General features: G+C 45.7%; 2 protein-coding genes across 5 annotated transcripts; one reads left to right on the top strand and one right to left on the bottom strand.

The window, feature by feature from the left end:
• Nucleotides 1-972: 972 nt before the first annotated feature.
• Nucleotides 973-2,386, top strand: LOC307090673 (galanin receptor 2a; the record flags this gene model as incomplete). The annotated part of the gene is made up of 2 exons (XM_079757419.1): nt 973-1,340; nt 1,735-2,386. 2 exons carry the CDS (start codon nt 973-975, stop codon nt 2,384-2,386), a joined length of 1,020 nt encoding a protein of 339 aa, XP_079613545.1.
• Nucleotides 2,387-5,600: 3,214 nt separating this feature from the next.
• Nucleotides 5,601-17,272, bottom strand: exoc7 (exocyst complex component 7). Of its 4 annotated transcripts, XM_079757238.1 has the most exons (21): nt 16,751-17,272; nt 16,515-16,580; nt 16,182-16,366; nt 15,956-16,061; nt 15,398-15,620; nt 14,510-14,677; nt 14,016-14,027; nt 12,781-12,873; nt 12,034-12,096; nt 11,380-11,525; nt 10,554-10,706; nt 10,266-10,364; nt 10,060-10,122; nt 9,690-9,756; nt 8,023-8,088; nt 7,798-7,918; nt 7,338-7,433; nt 7,062-7,125; nt 6,838-6,879; nt 6,588-6,721; nt 5,601-5,977 (listed from the first exon to the last, which is right to left on the bottom strand). In XM_079757238.1, exons 1-21 carry the CDS (start codon nt 16,808-16,810, stop codon nt 5,875-5,877), a joined length of 2,130 nt encoding a protein of 709 aa, XP_079613364.1. In that variant the 5' UTR covers nt 16,811-17,272; the 3' UTR covers nt 5,601-5,874. The 4 variants fall into 4 exon arrangements, with proteins under 4 accessions (XP_079613364.1, XP_079613365.1, XP_079613366.1 ...); XM_079757239.1 differs by lacking the exon at nt 12,034-12,096; XM_079757240.1 differs by lacking the exons at nt 12,781-12,873; nt 14,016-14,027.
• Nucleotides 17,273-17,309: the final 37 nt, after the last annotated feature.

Raw genomic sequence — 17,309 nt, 5'->3', positions numbered from 1 at the left:
GCTCATCTGTACTGCGAGCCGCTCGGCTTCTCTCGGCACACACAGTGATCTGGCCCCTGTCAGCAGATATGTAAAGCCTGCATGGCTCAAGTCATATCATGCATAGTACAACAGATTTATTTGTTCCTTTCCTAAACATGGGTTGGAATGTAGTTCCTAACAACCACAGTATAAGTATGTGGGCCATTGTCGTTCCAAGAGGAAACAAAACTACTGAAGGAATTGAATTGTATCTACAAATAGGCTAAATTAAAGCCTTGAAGTCATCATCAAACGTAACATTTAACTCAATCGTATTGACACAATCAGCCCTACATCTGGAAGTGAGGGCTTTCTTCAGAATTAAAAAAAAGTTGAAAGTAATGTTATCGCTTTCAAAACTTCTTTGCATAAAGTAATCAGCATCAGCTCGGACCAACAGGCTTATTTTAACCGCCCACAGGTACGCTGAGGACATCTGCTGGACAGGAATGGTACCATGCTTGGGCTGAAAGAATCACAATCCGGCCAAGTTTCAAACGCGTTGTAACAAAATGAGTCCACTGGACGGCGCCAAACAAAACCAATCCAGAATCAGAAGATTTCAGACACACACGTGTTCGCCTACTCATCAACCTGGTACCCACCGTACCCTAGTCCAATTAAGATGACAACGTTTGTATAACTAACTATCTGCTATTGTCAGCGAATTGAAGCAGCGTCATTACATTTCGATACAACTTTAGCTTATTCTAATAGGCCAAACGAAGGACAAACTACAAAAGTTGCTGCTTCGGAAATGTGAAGTTGCTGCAGAAGGACGAGACGACCCATGTTTTGCATTGATCAATTGGGATTGTGAACCGTGTGCAGGTCTTTCTTAACGTGCTGCTGCTACCACCCTGGCATGACCAAACGGTGCTGCTCTTGCGGTCATTCGCATCCTCTTCTTACCCCCTGCACACTTTTTCCTAAGTGCGCTGGTTTTGGACAATGGGTGTAAATGATGCAAACATGGATCTTTTCTCTTGTAACTCCACCACGGTCGCATGGAAACTCGAGACCGCTTTAATTTCTCTGGCGTTTTCGCTGATTTTCCTGGTCGGCACGGTGGGAAACTGTCTGGTCCTCGCTGTGCTTTTTCGCACTGGGAAGGTGAACACCAAGACGACAAGTTTGTTTATTTTTAACCTGGGGATTGCGGACCTGTCTTTTATTGTCTTTTGTGTGCCCTTTCAAGCCACCATTTACACCATGGACGAGTGGGTGTTCGGCCCGGTGTTCTGCAAAGTGGTCCACTTTCTTATATTTCTGACTATGCACGCCAGCATCTTCACCCTGGCAGCTGTGTCATTGGACAGGTGCGTGTGCATTATTTATTAATCTCCGAGATGTGCAAGTCATTGATTCGTAATGCAAACGGTGTGTCAAAGGCACAATGCAACTTAACTGAATGGGCTGTAAGCATTAGAGCGCTATAAACATTTAACTTATATTATTACTGCCGTTGTGTTTTGGTGTAGTGATGCATTGCAGTGATTCATATGGGATACAATTAATTCATTCTATATACATCAGTACACTTTCATCCAAAAATATGTACATTTATTTCCATTTTTGACCTAAACACAAGACAATCTAGACGATTCCCAGTCCGTTGTGCGGCTGCTTAAAGTCTTACGTAAGCGAACATAACAAAACCCTTCCATACTTTGCATTAAAAATAACCGCTGCGCGGCCCCTCTGTGGAGGCAGGTACCTGGCCATCTGCTACCCGCTGCACTCCAGGCAGATGAGGACGCCCAGGAACGCCCTGGCGTCCATCTCCCTGGTGTGGCTGCTGGCGCTGCTCTTCTCCGGGCCCTACCTCAGCTACTACCGGCAGGTGGAGCTGGGCGGCCGCCGGGCCTGCCTCCCCGTGTGGGAGCCCGCGCCCCGCCTCGCCATGGACATGTGCACCCTGGTCTTCGGCTACCTCCTCCCCTTCGCCGTGCTGGGCGTGACCTACGCCCGCACCGTGCGCCACCTGTGGACCAGCGCCGACCCCCCCCGGACCCCCGACATGTCGGCGTCCCGCCGGGCCAAGCGGCGGGTCACCAAGATGATCATCGCGGTGGCGGCGCTGTTCGGCCTCTGCTGGCTGCCCCACCACCTGCTGGTGCTGTGCTTGTGGTTCGGCCCGTTCCCGCTCAACCACACCACCTACGCGCTGCGCATCCTCTCGCACCTGCTGGCCTACATGAACTCCTGCCTCAACCCCGTGGTGTACGCCCTGGTCTCCAGGCACTTCCGCAAGGGCTTCGGCGGGCTGTTCTGCTGCGCGCTGAAGAAGAGGGCGGGGACCAGGCTCCACGCCGCCTCCAGGAAGGCCGTCCACACGGCCAGCACCGCGGAGACCTCCAACTGAGGAGCTGGCCCGCGGCGACCCTTGTTTCCCCTCCGTCTCTCTCCCTCCCCCCCCCCCCCCCCCCCCACCCCCCCACCGGGGAGGCTTCGAAGTGCCCTAACATGCATGCACATCTAGTGTAGTTCCTGTAGTGTAGAGGAAGGTCCTTCTGAAAGTCCTTCAGAACAAGGTGCAGTCTCCGAGTTCTTTGTCCCGGGTTGACCAGAGGAGCCAGGCTAAATGTTTGTTCCTTTATTCGCAGGCTCTTGAAGGATACCCGAACCACCTGCCCCGCCCTGCTACGTGGTTGACCCTTTAACGCTGCTAACGGCATTGCTCTTTGTTTAAATCACTCCAAACAACATTATAACCAAACACCTGTTCTCTACGTTATACAAAACAGAAAGGTACACCTCGACTCCCTCTAAGTTGATCAACAAGGTGGGATGTTGTACCTGGGTGAGATTGGGACCCCAGTTGGTCTGAGGGGGATCGGTTGTTTTATTGATAGATGAAAGAAGATAATTTAATGCTAATCCCACCCCCCCAAATCTTTCCAGATCAACTCCTCGAGAACAGTGGGGGGATGTAGACGGAGGCCTTTAAGGGAGGGGATGAGAATAGGGTGAATGTTAAACCATGTAATCAGGAATTAGTACTTTCTACTTCATTCCCAGTTTGATGCACGAGTGCAGTGCTAAAGTTTACTATTGCTCGTATTATGTACTGGCCATAGATGAAGAGACTCTTAGTTTCTACACCCTCCTTATGGAATTGGTAGAAAGAGGAGGTTTAAGATGAATGCAAGTGCTTGCTTTTCTTGCAAAGGAATGTGTTGTCCCTGTGTTTTTATTACTGTGATAGCAAGGTGTACATGTGCATCATATAATGATGCTGCTGTGTACTGACCCATGCCTAGATGGTCACAGATTATGTTGTTAATTTCTGGACAGCGTTAACTTGATGTAAATAGATCAGGAATTAAAGAACCCTTTTGTTTTTTTGTATGATGGCAAAATCCTGTGCTGTACATTGTACCTTTTAAGGTCATTGACATTTTGTTGACATTGTCCCCTTCACAACAATTACCAACTTGAAATCCCATTTGGGTTGTAAAGCGGATGCTAAAACGAAGACAGTAACGGTTGGTAATGAAATCATCCCAAAATGAAAGGGTAGTTAAATGGTTTCAACAAGCGATTACACAGAAAGCCTCCCTATCTGGGAACAAGGCGTTACCAGAATAAACAGCTCTGGAGGCAACGGGGGCAAGCGCCCGGGATGCGATGCGGGTTCTTGGAAAAATAAGACTGCTTCATTTTCCTGCAACATTACACTGGGTGACAATGTGCTGTTGAAATACTGTAACTATCCTGTATGGCATTGATGATAAGTAGCCACCTTGTTTATTTACGCTATCAGTCACATCCCAATGGGATTGCTTCAAAAGCTGATAATGTGGATGGGATTTAGAAGGCATTTTAGAGGCCTTCTAATCCAAATTGTCTTCATTGTCAGCAATGCAACATATGGTGTGGAGAGTAATCAACATTACTACTGTATTATTAAACTGGCATTCTGAAAAAGCTCAACTAGAAAGGCTATACATTTTCTCTCCCTTACATTCATGGACTTCAACTGGATTATTTGATGATTATTCAGACCACATTATCGTTCTTACAACTAACACCCCAAACCCCTGCGGGATGTAACACTGAGAAAGAGAACAGTATGCATGAGTCACGGGGACAGAGATTCTGCCGAGAGAGAGAGAGAGAGAGAGAGAGAGAGAGAGAGAGAGAGAGAGAGAGAGAGAGAGAGAGAGAGAGAGAGAGAGAGAGAGAGAGAGAGAGAGCATAATGGGTTCCAAATAATTAGATTTCAAATTACATTTTAGTGCTTTATGGAAATACAACCAGATAATAAACCCTAATAATTGCCGAACTACTCTGATTTTATTGCTCCGGGTCTGCTCTTTGGCGCAAACACAAAGGACGCGTCATCTTCCACTGTGTGTTTTCAGATAGCAGCCTATTTATGTTTTTATTGCATCCTTCTAATCCTTAGTGATAACTTGTGACGTTAATGCGTATTGCGTATGCGTAATTCTGCCGTTCGGAAGCAAATCAGCTGCAAGTGTCAACCCCACGCATGCACACAAACACACACACACACACACACACACACACACACACACCCCCCCCCCCCCCCCCCCACACACACACACACACACACACACACACACACACACACACACACACAACACATCCGCGCACACTCAGTAGTCGAGAAAGGCTGATAACATATGACTATGCGGTTGGAGACGGGCAGCTGCAGGCGCCAGGTTAAGTAGCCAGCCTTCATTAATCACTAAGGAAGCCAGATTTATTCGAAGCCTATTGTACAAAAGGCCACTTTTGCCGTTTTAATCTCAAAAGATCAATGCCAAAGCTCCACTTAGCGGTTAGATAACATCGACCTGAAACAGAATGATTGTGCAGGAACTAGTGTTTTTGACTGAAAAGTTGCATGCGTTACCATATCCCTTATTTATCTAATTAGGAATATTCTTGACTTTGTTTTCATTCAAGGTCTGATAACTTTTTCAGTTGGAAGGGACAAAATAAATGTATAAAATACAATACAAACCGAAATCGTGTTGTCTGCCACATCATCCGTCATTCACAGAACACATCATAACAAATCTTCCATCTAGGCCAAGTTGCCAAGTGTCCGGAGTAATACGGAGAGCCCCTTCTGTACAAAACAGATTTCTGATGATTGATGTATTGGCAGGCTGTGGGTCTAGTGTGATTCTTCACACCAAGATGCTCACATATCTATCCCATTTATAATTTGTCATTGATGTCCTCCATTTCATATATACATTCTTAAAAAGTAAGATCCAATACTAAATCAAACAAACTACTATAAATATACATAGGCTTCTCTACGTTTATCATGACACCTTTATGGCTGCCCACTTGAGCTTAATCGATGCCTGCTTCCTCACAGCTAAAAGGGTCATGGTGTCCATGAGCAGGACACCTCCCCTAACGGCTCCTGCCAAGCGAGTGAATGGGACTGTGAATGGGTGAATGTGAGGTTCTAACTGTAAAGTGCTGAGGGATAGAAAATAGATATCAATGCAGGCCATGAAGCATTTGTGTATGGATGTGCTGCCTGTCTGTCTGCAATAGTACAGGCTCTATTCAACAAAAAACGAAAACAATAATCCGTGATACAGGTTCCCTTTATTCATCTGATTCGATTTGGAGTCATCCAAGTAAATTACATTTAAATACATAATTGTCATATATTTGTACAAAAAAAAAATCACACCAACATTCGTTAGGACACATACAGGATCGTGGCATTAGGGGGGGTCTTCAGAGAAGGCTTATTTTTTGTTGGGGGGTGGGGCAGGGGGGCGCTGTAACTAGGGGTTTCTTTAGTGCTGGAGGAAGGGAGGGGTTGGTCGTCCATGTGAGGATTTGTGGGCGGGGCGTTTAAGCCGAGGTGTCAAACAGCCGTTCGATCATGTCCTCCACCTGCTCCGGCCGGTACTTGTGATACTTCTCTGGGTTCTTGGTGAACTGGATATTGGCGCATCTACGCAACAAAAGAACAAAAACATGAACTCGTATCTATTTACCCATATCTAGTTTTTTTATTTATTTTAGAATTATATATTCATGCGTCCATCAATATCCCTTCTTCTAGAAAAGTGCACCGTCCGTACCGTAATTTTAACAACAAACAAACTACAGGTTCTCACATGTGGAAAGTTCGGCACAGTAACATCGGCTCAATAATTCTTTAATGTTTTGTTGTTTTTATACTAAATTCAATTTCTCTTTTTAGTTCCTTTACTGTCCTGTAACCCTAACCCTGTCCTTTGATTCGACACACCCATTTGCCACCTAGGACAAATAAAATGCATGATAATTATACAAAACATATGACTCATATGGAAAGTTCGGCAAATATGTAAAAGTACATATTTGATTCTGCATTAAAAAAGAAAAAAATGTATAAATACAAACTGTGCATTTTTGCTTTTCATTTAGCTTTACACCAACTAAATAGTCATAGTGCCTTAACTTTGTAACTTCATTGCTCAGAACTACCCTGTGTTTATTGCATTTGCTAAACAAACCCCTGGCTCTCGAACCTAGGAGCCCTGAGCGTAGCCGGCTGAACACAGCACCCCGCCCATCACCTGTGCAGGAAGGCCCTGTAGCCCTCGGACACCACCCTCTTCTGGGCCTGGCGGATGAAGTCTCGCTGCTCCTTGTCCGGGATGGCCCAGCCCTTCTGGGTCTTACACAGCTCCTCCAGCCCGTCGTTGAAGCCCTGGTGGTGGGGTGGAGGTGGTGATTTGTTTATGGAAAAGGGGAGGCTACTTTCTTGAAACAATGACCAGAAAGTGTGAGACCCTGCAGTGTGTGTTCTCCTCATCCGGTCTTTACCTTGAACTTGTCTTTGATCACTTGCCGCTCTTTGTCTTTGAGCTGAAACGTAGCACATACAAAAGCGTCAACCCTTGCTTTCCTGAACGTATAATATTTCTTTCCTTTTGCTTTGTTTGGCCTCTCTGCCATTTATGTGATTGAGAATCTGTTTACGTCTATTTAAATCAAAAGAACGAGGCATGATTCCTGGTTCCTTGTTCCTTCAATCTGTATAGGCTGACCTTGTTGTATGGCTGGATGACGGGCATGTTTCGGTCGGTCAGATGCTCTGTGACCCTGAACCAGCTGGGAGAGAACACAAGGGAGAGAAGACGTCAGGTCGGGACCCTAGATCACACACTTCCCGTTCAGATGCATTACACAAAGAACGGATTATCCCCGTTCAGCAGCAGAAGCACACATTCAGGGATGGTCATGCAAATGAATGGAATAAAAAGGTCTGGTTCCATCGCAAGTCGTTGTTCCTGATGTTGTGTCGTTGTTGTTGTTTCTTTTACCTGCGTTGGTACATCTGGATCTGCTGCTCAATCAGCTCTCTGTAGGAAACCTCAGCCTTCTTCTGGGTCACTTTCACCAGGGCGATCAGGTCCGATCTGAGAGGTCACAGGTCACACAGGGAGGACATGAACAACTTGAGACTAGAGGCTTACTAAAGGGAAGCTCTACTGTAATAATGTAAAAACAGCTGGCCCTGCATCATAGTGGAGCCAAGAAATTTCTATCATTATTAACATATTAAATTAGAACATATTTTTTGTATAATATTACAGTATTATTAAAAACAATTATTAGATTTTGGTATTTGATTACTTTATGCTAAACAATACTTTGAACAATAGCAAATTGTTTTCAAGTTTGATAATGGTATCAGTGTTCTTATCAACACTATAAACACACTGGGAGAATAAATGAGGTGATTGCGTGGAAAAAACCCAATGACGAAACGAGTGCTTATACTTCTCCAGGGACTTGAGGATGTAGTTGTAGTTGTTGTGCAGGAAGATGGCGCTCAGAGCAGAGTCCTCGTAAACCTTGGACTTGCTGAGCAGATTGAGCTGCAGGTTTCCCAGCACCTTGCCTGGACACAAACAAACACCACACAAAGCAGAGCGACAAATGTCGTCAGTTCGATGCTGTAACGTGTGAGGGTTTGTTTTTAGTTTTTACTATTATTCCACTTACATATATACGTGCTAAGGAGCCTTTTGCTGAACTCTGAGCTGTAGCTGCTGGCGGAGGAGCTGGTCTCTGGAACAACACATACATTTATGACACTGTTAACATGAGCAGCGGGCCACCTGATGTGTCAAACATTTGCATTTATACATTTTTTTTAAACATTGTTGGATATCGCTCTATTTTCCATTGGCTTAATATTGGGGAAGTTCCCACTTACACTAAAGAAACAAACGCACAGATTGCATTTCACCAGACGTTAATGAAACGGTTTCCATGGCAGACCCCACAAACAAGCTGCTAAGCATGTGTGTGTCAAAGAAACAGAACTGTGCCACTGTTCAAACAGGCCTCTCTCACTCATTTCGGTTTTGTTTAAGAGAAGCAATTGTTAGGATAACAATTATCACCGATTGGATACACTTTACAAATTAATCCGTAGGAGAAATAAAAACATGTAAAGCTAAGAAAATATCAACTTCATCAAAAAGAGTAAAACGGGGGGGGGGGGGGGGGGGGACTTGTTCCAGGGCCATCTTTTGCTTACCTCGGGGGTCTAAAGGTATATTGTAAGTGTCGCCCAGTACTAAGCGGGCAGAGGCAAGGCGAAAGAGAAAGACAAGAGCCAGAGAAGAAGAGAGAAGAGAAAAAAAAAGGTGCAATAGGTTAGAAGATAATTTTGTTAGTACAGAACAAGCCAAGTAGCGAACAGGGATGAGAGAGACGGACATGGTGCGATGAGAGGTCAAGACCACATTGCTGGAGGAGAACAGAAAAGGATAGGAGGAGGACAAAGGATGCAGACATTATGCATGGGCAGGAGGAGATGGCGAGGGGAACGGGCGGAAAGAAGAGGAATTTGACTGGATGCTGTTTTTGCAATCAATTAAAAAATAAAATGACAGTGACCTTTGCCAGGGATTAGATTGGAAAGTTGGACGACATTTTTAAAAGGGTAGGTGAACCCCCTGTTTTAGCTCAAATTCGAGCAAATTCTAAAATATAAATGGGGAATATAAAATAAATAAATAAGATAAAACTAAGAGTTCTGGGAAGGAGGGGGCCAGTTATACCCATGCTGATGACCCACACCAACTTTGTGAGGTTTATTTAAAGCTATTAGACTACCGTCATTGTGTTTAAGCATTAGAGTTAGCGATGTATGTATGTATGTCTAAGACATTACGGCGTTATATTATAAATATCCGAGAAGCTCCGAGAAATATCCAGCAAGATGGAGCTCCACAAATCCACACACACCACTGACGGCGTCCCTTTGTTTTGACGTCAAGGTGCCTCGGAAAAAAGATTTTGGGTTCACTGCCCCTTTAAAGACTCGTTCCCACTATCTCAATCCCAACGGGAACCTCTATGTGTACATCAGTAGTGCCCCTTTAAGGAACTTCATGCAAGGCAAGCCGAGGAAAGAGACCGATGGCTGGGTCCTGGAACGATTGAGGGGTGATGGTTGAGAGTATGGACATATAGTACTACAGACAATATGTATAATGAATCTTTTCAAATCAGTGGCCACAATTACAAATGCAGTGATCCTTCTTCATGGATTCTTGCGTCTCCCAATGTAAAATTCACATGCATATAAAATGGTATCTTATTCAACGCTAAGCTGATGGAAGCATGTCTCTGGCGTCCACAAAGCAACTTGGCTCTACCTTGAGAGGCCAACATGGCTCCTGCCGTCTCGTGGAAGTCCAGCAGCTGTTGCAGGAACAGGATGGCCTGTGAATATGAGAGACATAGAGACAGAAAGAGAGACAAAGGGAGAGAGAGAGAGAGATGATGAAAACATTGACCAGAGCCACTTCAGTCTATTTGACTAAGGTAGTGCTGTTCAATGAGCTGTTACTAAGGGGTCTCTATCCCTGCTTGAGGAAGTAACAACAGGGAGCGAGCGAGAGAGAGAGAGAGAGAGAGAGCTAGAGAGCGAGAGAGCGAGAGACCCTAGTAGGCAGGTGCTTGTGAGTTTGTACTGCTGTGTATACACACAAACACACAACCAGAAGCAACAGTGCAATGGCCTACATTGCTTGTCAGTTCGTGGACAGTTCCATCCTTGGGCATGTTGTACTCCTTATCCGGATCGTTCTATGGTAAAAAAAAAAAAGGGGTGTAGGGGCGTTAGATAATATATGTTTTGAGAGCTGAATATATACAATAAAATAAAAAGGAATATTCATTTTATGTATTATATTCAACCTAATATCTATGATATATATAAGGGGTCTTGCCTTGATGCTGTCTGCAAACTCCTCCAGAGCTTTGGCTCCTATGCTTTCCATGGAGGTGATCAGAGTGGGCAGTTTGTTCTTAGTGCTAGCCGCCGTCCCCTGGAACCACACCACCGACATAAAACAACCAACAACAACAACAACACCACCACCAAACGCTACGTCGTCTACCAATGAATGTCCCTGGGGTCAGCCACGTTTTTCTTAACCTCATTTGTTTCATACCGCCGCTCAAGCCATCGCTCAGCGCGGCTCGGTACCGTATGTACGGGACGTCCCGGCGCCTACCTGGAGGGTGCTGTCGAAGTCAGACTTGGAGTTCTTCAGGTGCTTGAGGATTGGGAAGATGGTGAGGACGGCCGAGTAATCGTGCCTCATGATGGCCCTGCGCGCCGCCGACACGATGTTGTCTCCCTCCAGCATCAGGTTGTCCAGCGCCTCCTGTGGCGGGGAGGCGGAAGGACGCAGGGAAAACGTCAAGGCCCCGGGGAAAACCCAGATTGCCGTGTGTGCGTAGGCTGTTGAACAGGGGCGGTTTCCACGGGATACCACATTGTCTATGGCATCCCGTGGAAAGTTTAATGACGCGAGTCACGGTGAGATGACGCGAGTCACGGTGAGATGACACACAATCATTCACGTGGCGTTGTCGACCAATTGCAGGCAGCGGTGTGTATATATATATATATATATATATATATATATATATTCAGATTCAACTTTATCGTCATTGTGAAGAGTACAAGGACAGAGACAACGAAATGTGGTTGAGATCTAAACAGAAGTGCAAAAGAGCGGTTAAGGTGCAGTTTGAACATGATTGTCATCTAGTGCAATATATATACACACACACATATATATAAACACACACACACAAAGCCACTACCTCGTATTGTGAACAACCCTTTGTTTCTTATAAGGCTAAAAATAACAAATCTTGTTTTATTACAAAATAATGAGATTCCGCAAAGGCTTATAGTTTAAAGTTAGTTTTGTGGTATTTCAAATTCAAAATTACCTTGGTGCATCTCCCCGAATCAAACAAATCGTTATCTGAAAATCTGTGTGTTTAAACGGATTTACACGTTGACGACACAGTGGCGCCGGGGCTGACCTGGATGAGGGAGTCGAAGGTCTTCTTCTGGTGGTGCTCGGGGATGATCTCCGTCAGCAGGGCGTACTCGCTCTGGGCCAGCTTGACGAAGGCACTGATGCAGTGGATGTACGAGTCGATCTCTATGTCCAGCACGTCGTCCTTCCCTGGGAGGCAGACGGGGGGGGGGGGGGGGGGGGGGAGGTTTCAGAGACCGCTCGGCATTTCAAACGGCCAGGAACGTCAAGATGGCGTGTCCGTTACTGCACAGGGCTATGACTCACGTTAAAAAAACTAGAACATGCTTTATACATTTTGTTGTGATATTGTGCTCGCGTTCGCTTCTCAAAGATACACTTACACGTCATGGCTAGGGTTACTGTTATCATTATAATAATTCCCCTGTTCTCACAGCAAGCCCTGGCCTATATTTGTTGGAAGCCATATTATCAGCAGTGTTATAAAATATTATTTATTCGATTAATATTGTATAAACACTTAGCAAACGATTTTTCCTGGTTCTTTGCATCTTCTCAATCTAAATAATTAGTGTATCTCTTTAGAACACTTTCATGGTCCTGAAATAACTCCTCTTATCCTAAAGCCGTGACGAGGGGCCACAGTGTTTCTCTTCATACGTGTGAGGTGGTTCTGGGCCGTCGTCGGCCCTCTTACCCGAGGCAGCCCCGTGCTTCTCGTTCAGGGCGTCAGAGTGGTGTTTGACCCGCGGGTCGTGATCTGGTGGTTTGGGTTGGATGGTAGCGGTGGGTTGGGGGTTAGCCTGAGATTTAATGAAACATCTCCGGGGGTCCACTGAGGGACGCCCCCCACCCCCCTAGAGTCTGGACTTAACATCTATCTGCGGACCACCACCAAGCACCCGAGAAGAGGGACGGCGAGGAGGAAATGGGGGGGGGACACCCGCTTTGCGTAGAGTGGAGCCCAGGGGGGCATGGACAGAGAGAGCACCCGGAGAGATGTGTGAGTGTTACCGTGTGTGTGTTTGTTTGTAGTTTGTGAAAACCCTATCCAAAGTTGGTCCCTACCGAACACTGGAATCAGCGGATTCCAGTGTTCAGTACGGACCAACTAGGAGGAGGACTATAAATGGTCCGCTTCATTCCCAAACGGAATCATCCATCTATGGTCAAATTTGTAATACATGAATCAATGACGTACATATTATTTGTCAGGGTTACATTAATTCTGCCTTCAAATTATGTCTAAGAGCCGGCTAGTGTGTGTGTGTGTGTGTGTGTGTGTGTGTGTGTGTGTCCCACAGACAGACAGACCAACAAAAGACCAGACAGAGAGAGAGAGAGAGAGAGAGAGAGAGAGAGAGAGAGAGAGAGAGAGAGAGAGAGAGAGAGAGAGAGAGAGAGAGAGAGAGAGACACCGAAGAGTACACCAGAGGTGCGTTACCTTCCATAGGAGTGAGGTTAGAGCCCCCCTTTTTCCCATCCAGCCCATGCTGTGAGTACTGTTTGAGAAGGTTCTGAGCCTTGCGAATGGTCCCTGGTGTCCACCACACACACACAGTGAGGGGGGAGCAAGAGAGTCCCCATGGCAACCACCAGCGTCCCGAAGCAGCCAAAGAGGAGAAACGGGAGCAGGAGGAGGAGGAGGAGAAAGAAGAAAAAAGAAAGGGGGGGGGGAGCTAAGGGGTGAGTATTGAAACACGGACAAACACACCGTCCCACCACCGGGCAGGACAAGACCCCCAGCCCTGAGACACCACAGTAGGACAAGGGCACCGCTATAGAGAGAGACAGGAGCAGCTAGGTCTACCATGTGTGTGTCTGTGTACAAAAAACATACAATACCTAACACAAAATTAAAAAAAAGGCACAATAAACAGGTTAGGTTTGGGAGGAGGAAAAAAAAAACACAAAACCAGCCATTATAATTACAAATACTAATTACATATTGTTATGACAATTGTTACAAACATTTTGTTACATGGTTTAGGGATGCACAGAGAAGAGAGAAGACAATTGACAACAATAAAGATTGCAAGTCAAAGAATGCAATGGCGTTAGTGGATTAGCAAATAAATGAAACCTAATCATAAAAATGTAGAGGGTTATGGTGGACAAACAAATTAATTGTTATTAGAGCAGGCGATGGCTGCCGTCAACAAGTAAGGATTTAATTGCATTTGCCAGAAATGCCTCAATAACATCCAGCGAATCTGCAACTGCGACGATTACGTGTGGAAGCGCATTAAGCAGTGAACTCATGCGGTGAGTCCATGTGGATTCAGTAAGATGATATTAAAGAAGCGGTGTCTTAAATGTCATTAGCGGCGTCTCCGCGAACAGCAGGTCAAGCAAAAACCCTGAGCTTCAATAAGCTAATTCACCCACAGTTCTTACAACTTAATTCAAAAACAACAGCCAAAGTGGGAGGGAAATACCACTAACCTATGCCATAATGCCACTATAATACCAAATGTATTTACATCTGTGCTATGATGCCACTATGCCCCCTACTACTACTACTACTACTACAACAGCGTTAAAAGTGCAAAAAAAGCAATCTTTTCAGGTGCTCTTGACTAACGCGTACCGCTGCATCCGTCAGACTGCTAGCGAGCAATGGCCGCACATGACACACACACTTAACAAAGATAAACAACAAGGCCGCCTTCTCTTTACCTGATATGTAGACTGTCATCGCCACACAATGATTTAGAAGGAAAGGAGAGGAGGAAAGGTTAGTGAGGGGTCAGGAGGGTGTAAAAGGTCAATGATGGGGACGGGGTGGGGGGCTGGTGGTAGGGGAGGGAGAGATGGACCAGTGTCGGCTTTCGATAAAAGTAACGTATGCCTCCTGCTGTGTGGTACGTGCACTCTCATCAACTGCCAGGCACATGAGCGACACGACATAAATGTTGAAAGAGGGATCCACGAATCAGAGCGGTTTTGACCTCTTTCGGAGTTGGTTCCGAGCGTGGCGTGACGCGTGAAATGGGGCGTGGTGAGCGATCGTAAAAATGAAAGTAATCATTTTAGTTTGGCCTGAATGATCCGGGGCGCTGAGTGGTGAAAGCAGTGGGGAGAGCGAAGAAATCACGGGGACCCTGGGAGTTACTTCCCAATGTGGGGGTGCAGGGAAGAGGGGGGGGGGGGGGGGGTGAACGACGACTGACCTGGTCTCTTAGGAGCCTTCTTGGTGGGGGTGTCCTTGCGTTTGGTCTGGACAGCGGGCGAGTACAGCACCCCCGACGAGGCGCTGTTCTTGCGAAAGTGGTCCTTCAAGCCTTTGATGGAGCGGTCAAGCTGGTTGGAGCGGATCTGGAAATACACGTTCATGAAATCTACGGGAAGAGAGTGAGATGGGGGAAAAACAATGCAAGTATTATATACATTTTTCAAAGGACATTGTTCGGAACTGATGCTGGACAAGACCTGTGAATGGATGCTGACAACATATTCACTCACTTGACTGTATGGTATAGACAGGATTGTAATGAGCATGCTAACAGGCCTGCTACTGATGTCTTGGGGTTTCTCGGGGAACATTGACTGCATGCATCTGAGTCTTGTTAAAGCTGCCTCCGGGGTACACTTTGTAATGGGGATCAAGGCAGCACAGGGAAGTGCTGCCTTTCTCGGGGTGATAATGAAACACCTCAAAAAATTATTTAATGTGTTTCCATGTTGTTAGGCAAAAGGGAAAAAGATCTGCAGGGCTAGGAATAGCAGGTTTCAACTAGAATTGCCCTCATTTTTGGTGTGTGTGTGTGTGTGTGTGTGTGTGTGTGTGTGTGTGTGTGTGTGTGTGTGTGTGTGTGTGTGTGTGTGTGTGTGTGTGTGTGTGTGTGTGTGTGTGTGTGTGTGTGTGTGTGTGTGTGTGTGTGTGTGTGTGTGTGTGCGCGCGTACGTGTGTGTGCCCATGTGAGCGTGTGTGTTAGCGTGTGTGTTTGCACACGTGTGAGCGTGTGCTTGCTAGCCTGTGCAAGGGTTTGTGTGTGTGTTTCGCACGTGATTGTGTGTATGTGTGTTGGTCCTGTGCATGCGCGCGCAACCCCCTGTACCCTGGTTGCGTCCGTACTCCACCAGCCAGCCGGAGATGCAGATGATGTCCTGCAGCACGGCCTCGGGGAGGTGCTCCAGCGTCACCTCCTCCTGGACCTCCAGCTCCTCGTCCACGGTGAGGGCGTCCAGGATCAGGATCGGGGGCACAGGCTTACTGTAGCGGGTCAGCAGGTTGCGGAACTCGGCCTCCAGCAGCTCCTTGCCCTTCTCAAAGCGGGCTTTCTGTACGACAAACAAGGGACAACGGACGATGGCGAGGGCTGCTGTCATGGGGAAGTTTGGCTTCTGTGAGGTTGAGGAATTTCAATGCAAATACACAACAGAATGCTATTAGAATGGCGCTAGCTCTAGCCTGAGAGCACAGGGCATCTGAACCAACTCCTTAATGAGCAGATACCACATTAACCACGAGACTATTCTGCCCCAAGTTTTGACTTTATGAGTGAAGACTGGAGATTATAAATGAGTGAAAAATACAGTTCAACAGGGGGCTAGCCGACATTTCCGTTTTTACAGTGAAATTTAAGCGATACAATTTAAAACCCATAAGACTGTACCACTGTGTTGAGTTCCGGACTGTCTGGGTTGTTGTCCTGGAAATACTCCACTGCCTTCTGGATCTTAGCAATACAGGACAGGTATTCTGCCAGTCTGCCCGTCGGACTGGATCAGACAAATTAACATTGTATTGGAATCCAGGTTACTCCATTAAACCGTCAATGATTGGAAAAACAGCCTAATAACGCAGATATTACAGTATGTCATAATCAGAAAAACTCCCACCCCTCTCGTATGATCCTGTCGGTGTCTTTAGCAACATGGTAGTAGCTGATGACATGGTCCATGCAGGACAACGTCTTATCCACATTCTCCTGCAGCCGTTGCAGGTTCTCCGTCTGCTTGTGAACCGGTATGATGGAGTTCTCCAACTGCATGAGACGGCTTTCAAACGATGACAGAATGGAGACCTGTGACACAGAAAAAAGAGTATATCGATCAACTATATTATGAAGCAATGTTTTCTTGTATTGATTACTGTTGGTCAGTTTGGGTGAGTGTATGTGTGTTTGTACGTAGCGGTTTCAATAGTGATGGGTTGTGTGTATCCCTTCATACCATTCCTTTAGTCAGCTGATCACTCTTCTCCAGATTTTCTCGGATGAATGACAACGTCTCTTGCTCCTGTATCCCACAGTTTGTAGTGAACGACAAACCAAACACAGTCAAGGCATCAGAAAAAAGGCATTTAATTTCATTTCCATGAGTAAAGCAATGTATAACGCATATTGAAATGCTATCTAGACCGCTATCTAGCTAGTTAACGATTCACACCCATGACACTTATTTCCGACCTGTTTCAGTTTCTCCTCGATCTCCTTTTTCCTTGCGGATGCATCCTCGGTTGGGATCATCTTCAGCTTCGAAGAATATTCCCATTAAATGATGGCAAACTGCGTTATGTATAATCGTAGACTCCTTTAATATTCAAAACAATGATCTCCTGAATTTGCTGTTGTGGAGGAAACGGGTCCCTTCCGCTTCCGCCTCTTGAGTAGCCATTAGGTACAACAAAGACGCCATCTTTGTTGTGGCAAAGAAATTGTATTGCATAAAACCAAAACATAAGGTTTGCCCCTGCTTAATCGGGTCTATGGTATATTCGATTTTTAATCGCATATCTTTAATTATAACATCAATTGTGTCATTTAATCTAACCCGTTTTCTTCAAATAACAGTACCACGAGAAAAATAATTTAGAAACAAAATAGTTAATATGACCATTGTTAACTTATGTCCTCCTTGTCATCTTTCTTAAAGCAAAAAATATAGTTTAACCACGTATACATGGTCATGATTGACCACAATTATAACAATGTATACAATTTAATAGTGATAATACTAACATCATTA

Source organism: Pollachius pollachius (genome assembly GCF_949987615.1).
Source record: "Pollachius pollachius genome assembly, chromosome: 19".
NCBI classification, from domain to species: domain Eukaryota; kingdom Metazoa; phylum Chordata; class Actinopteri; order Gadiformes; family Gadidae; genus Pollachius; species Pollachius pollachius.
Note: the sequence above shows the minus strand (reverse complement) of the source record. Positions and strands in the feature narration are given on the sequence as shown.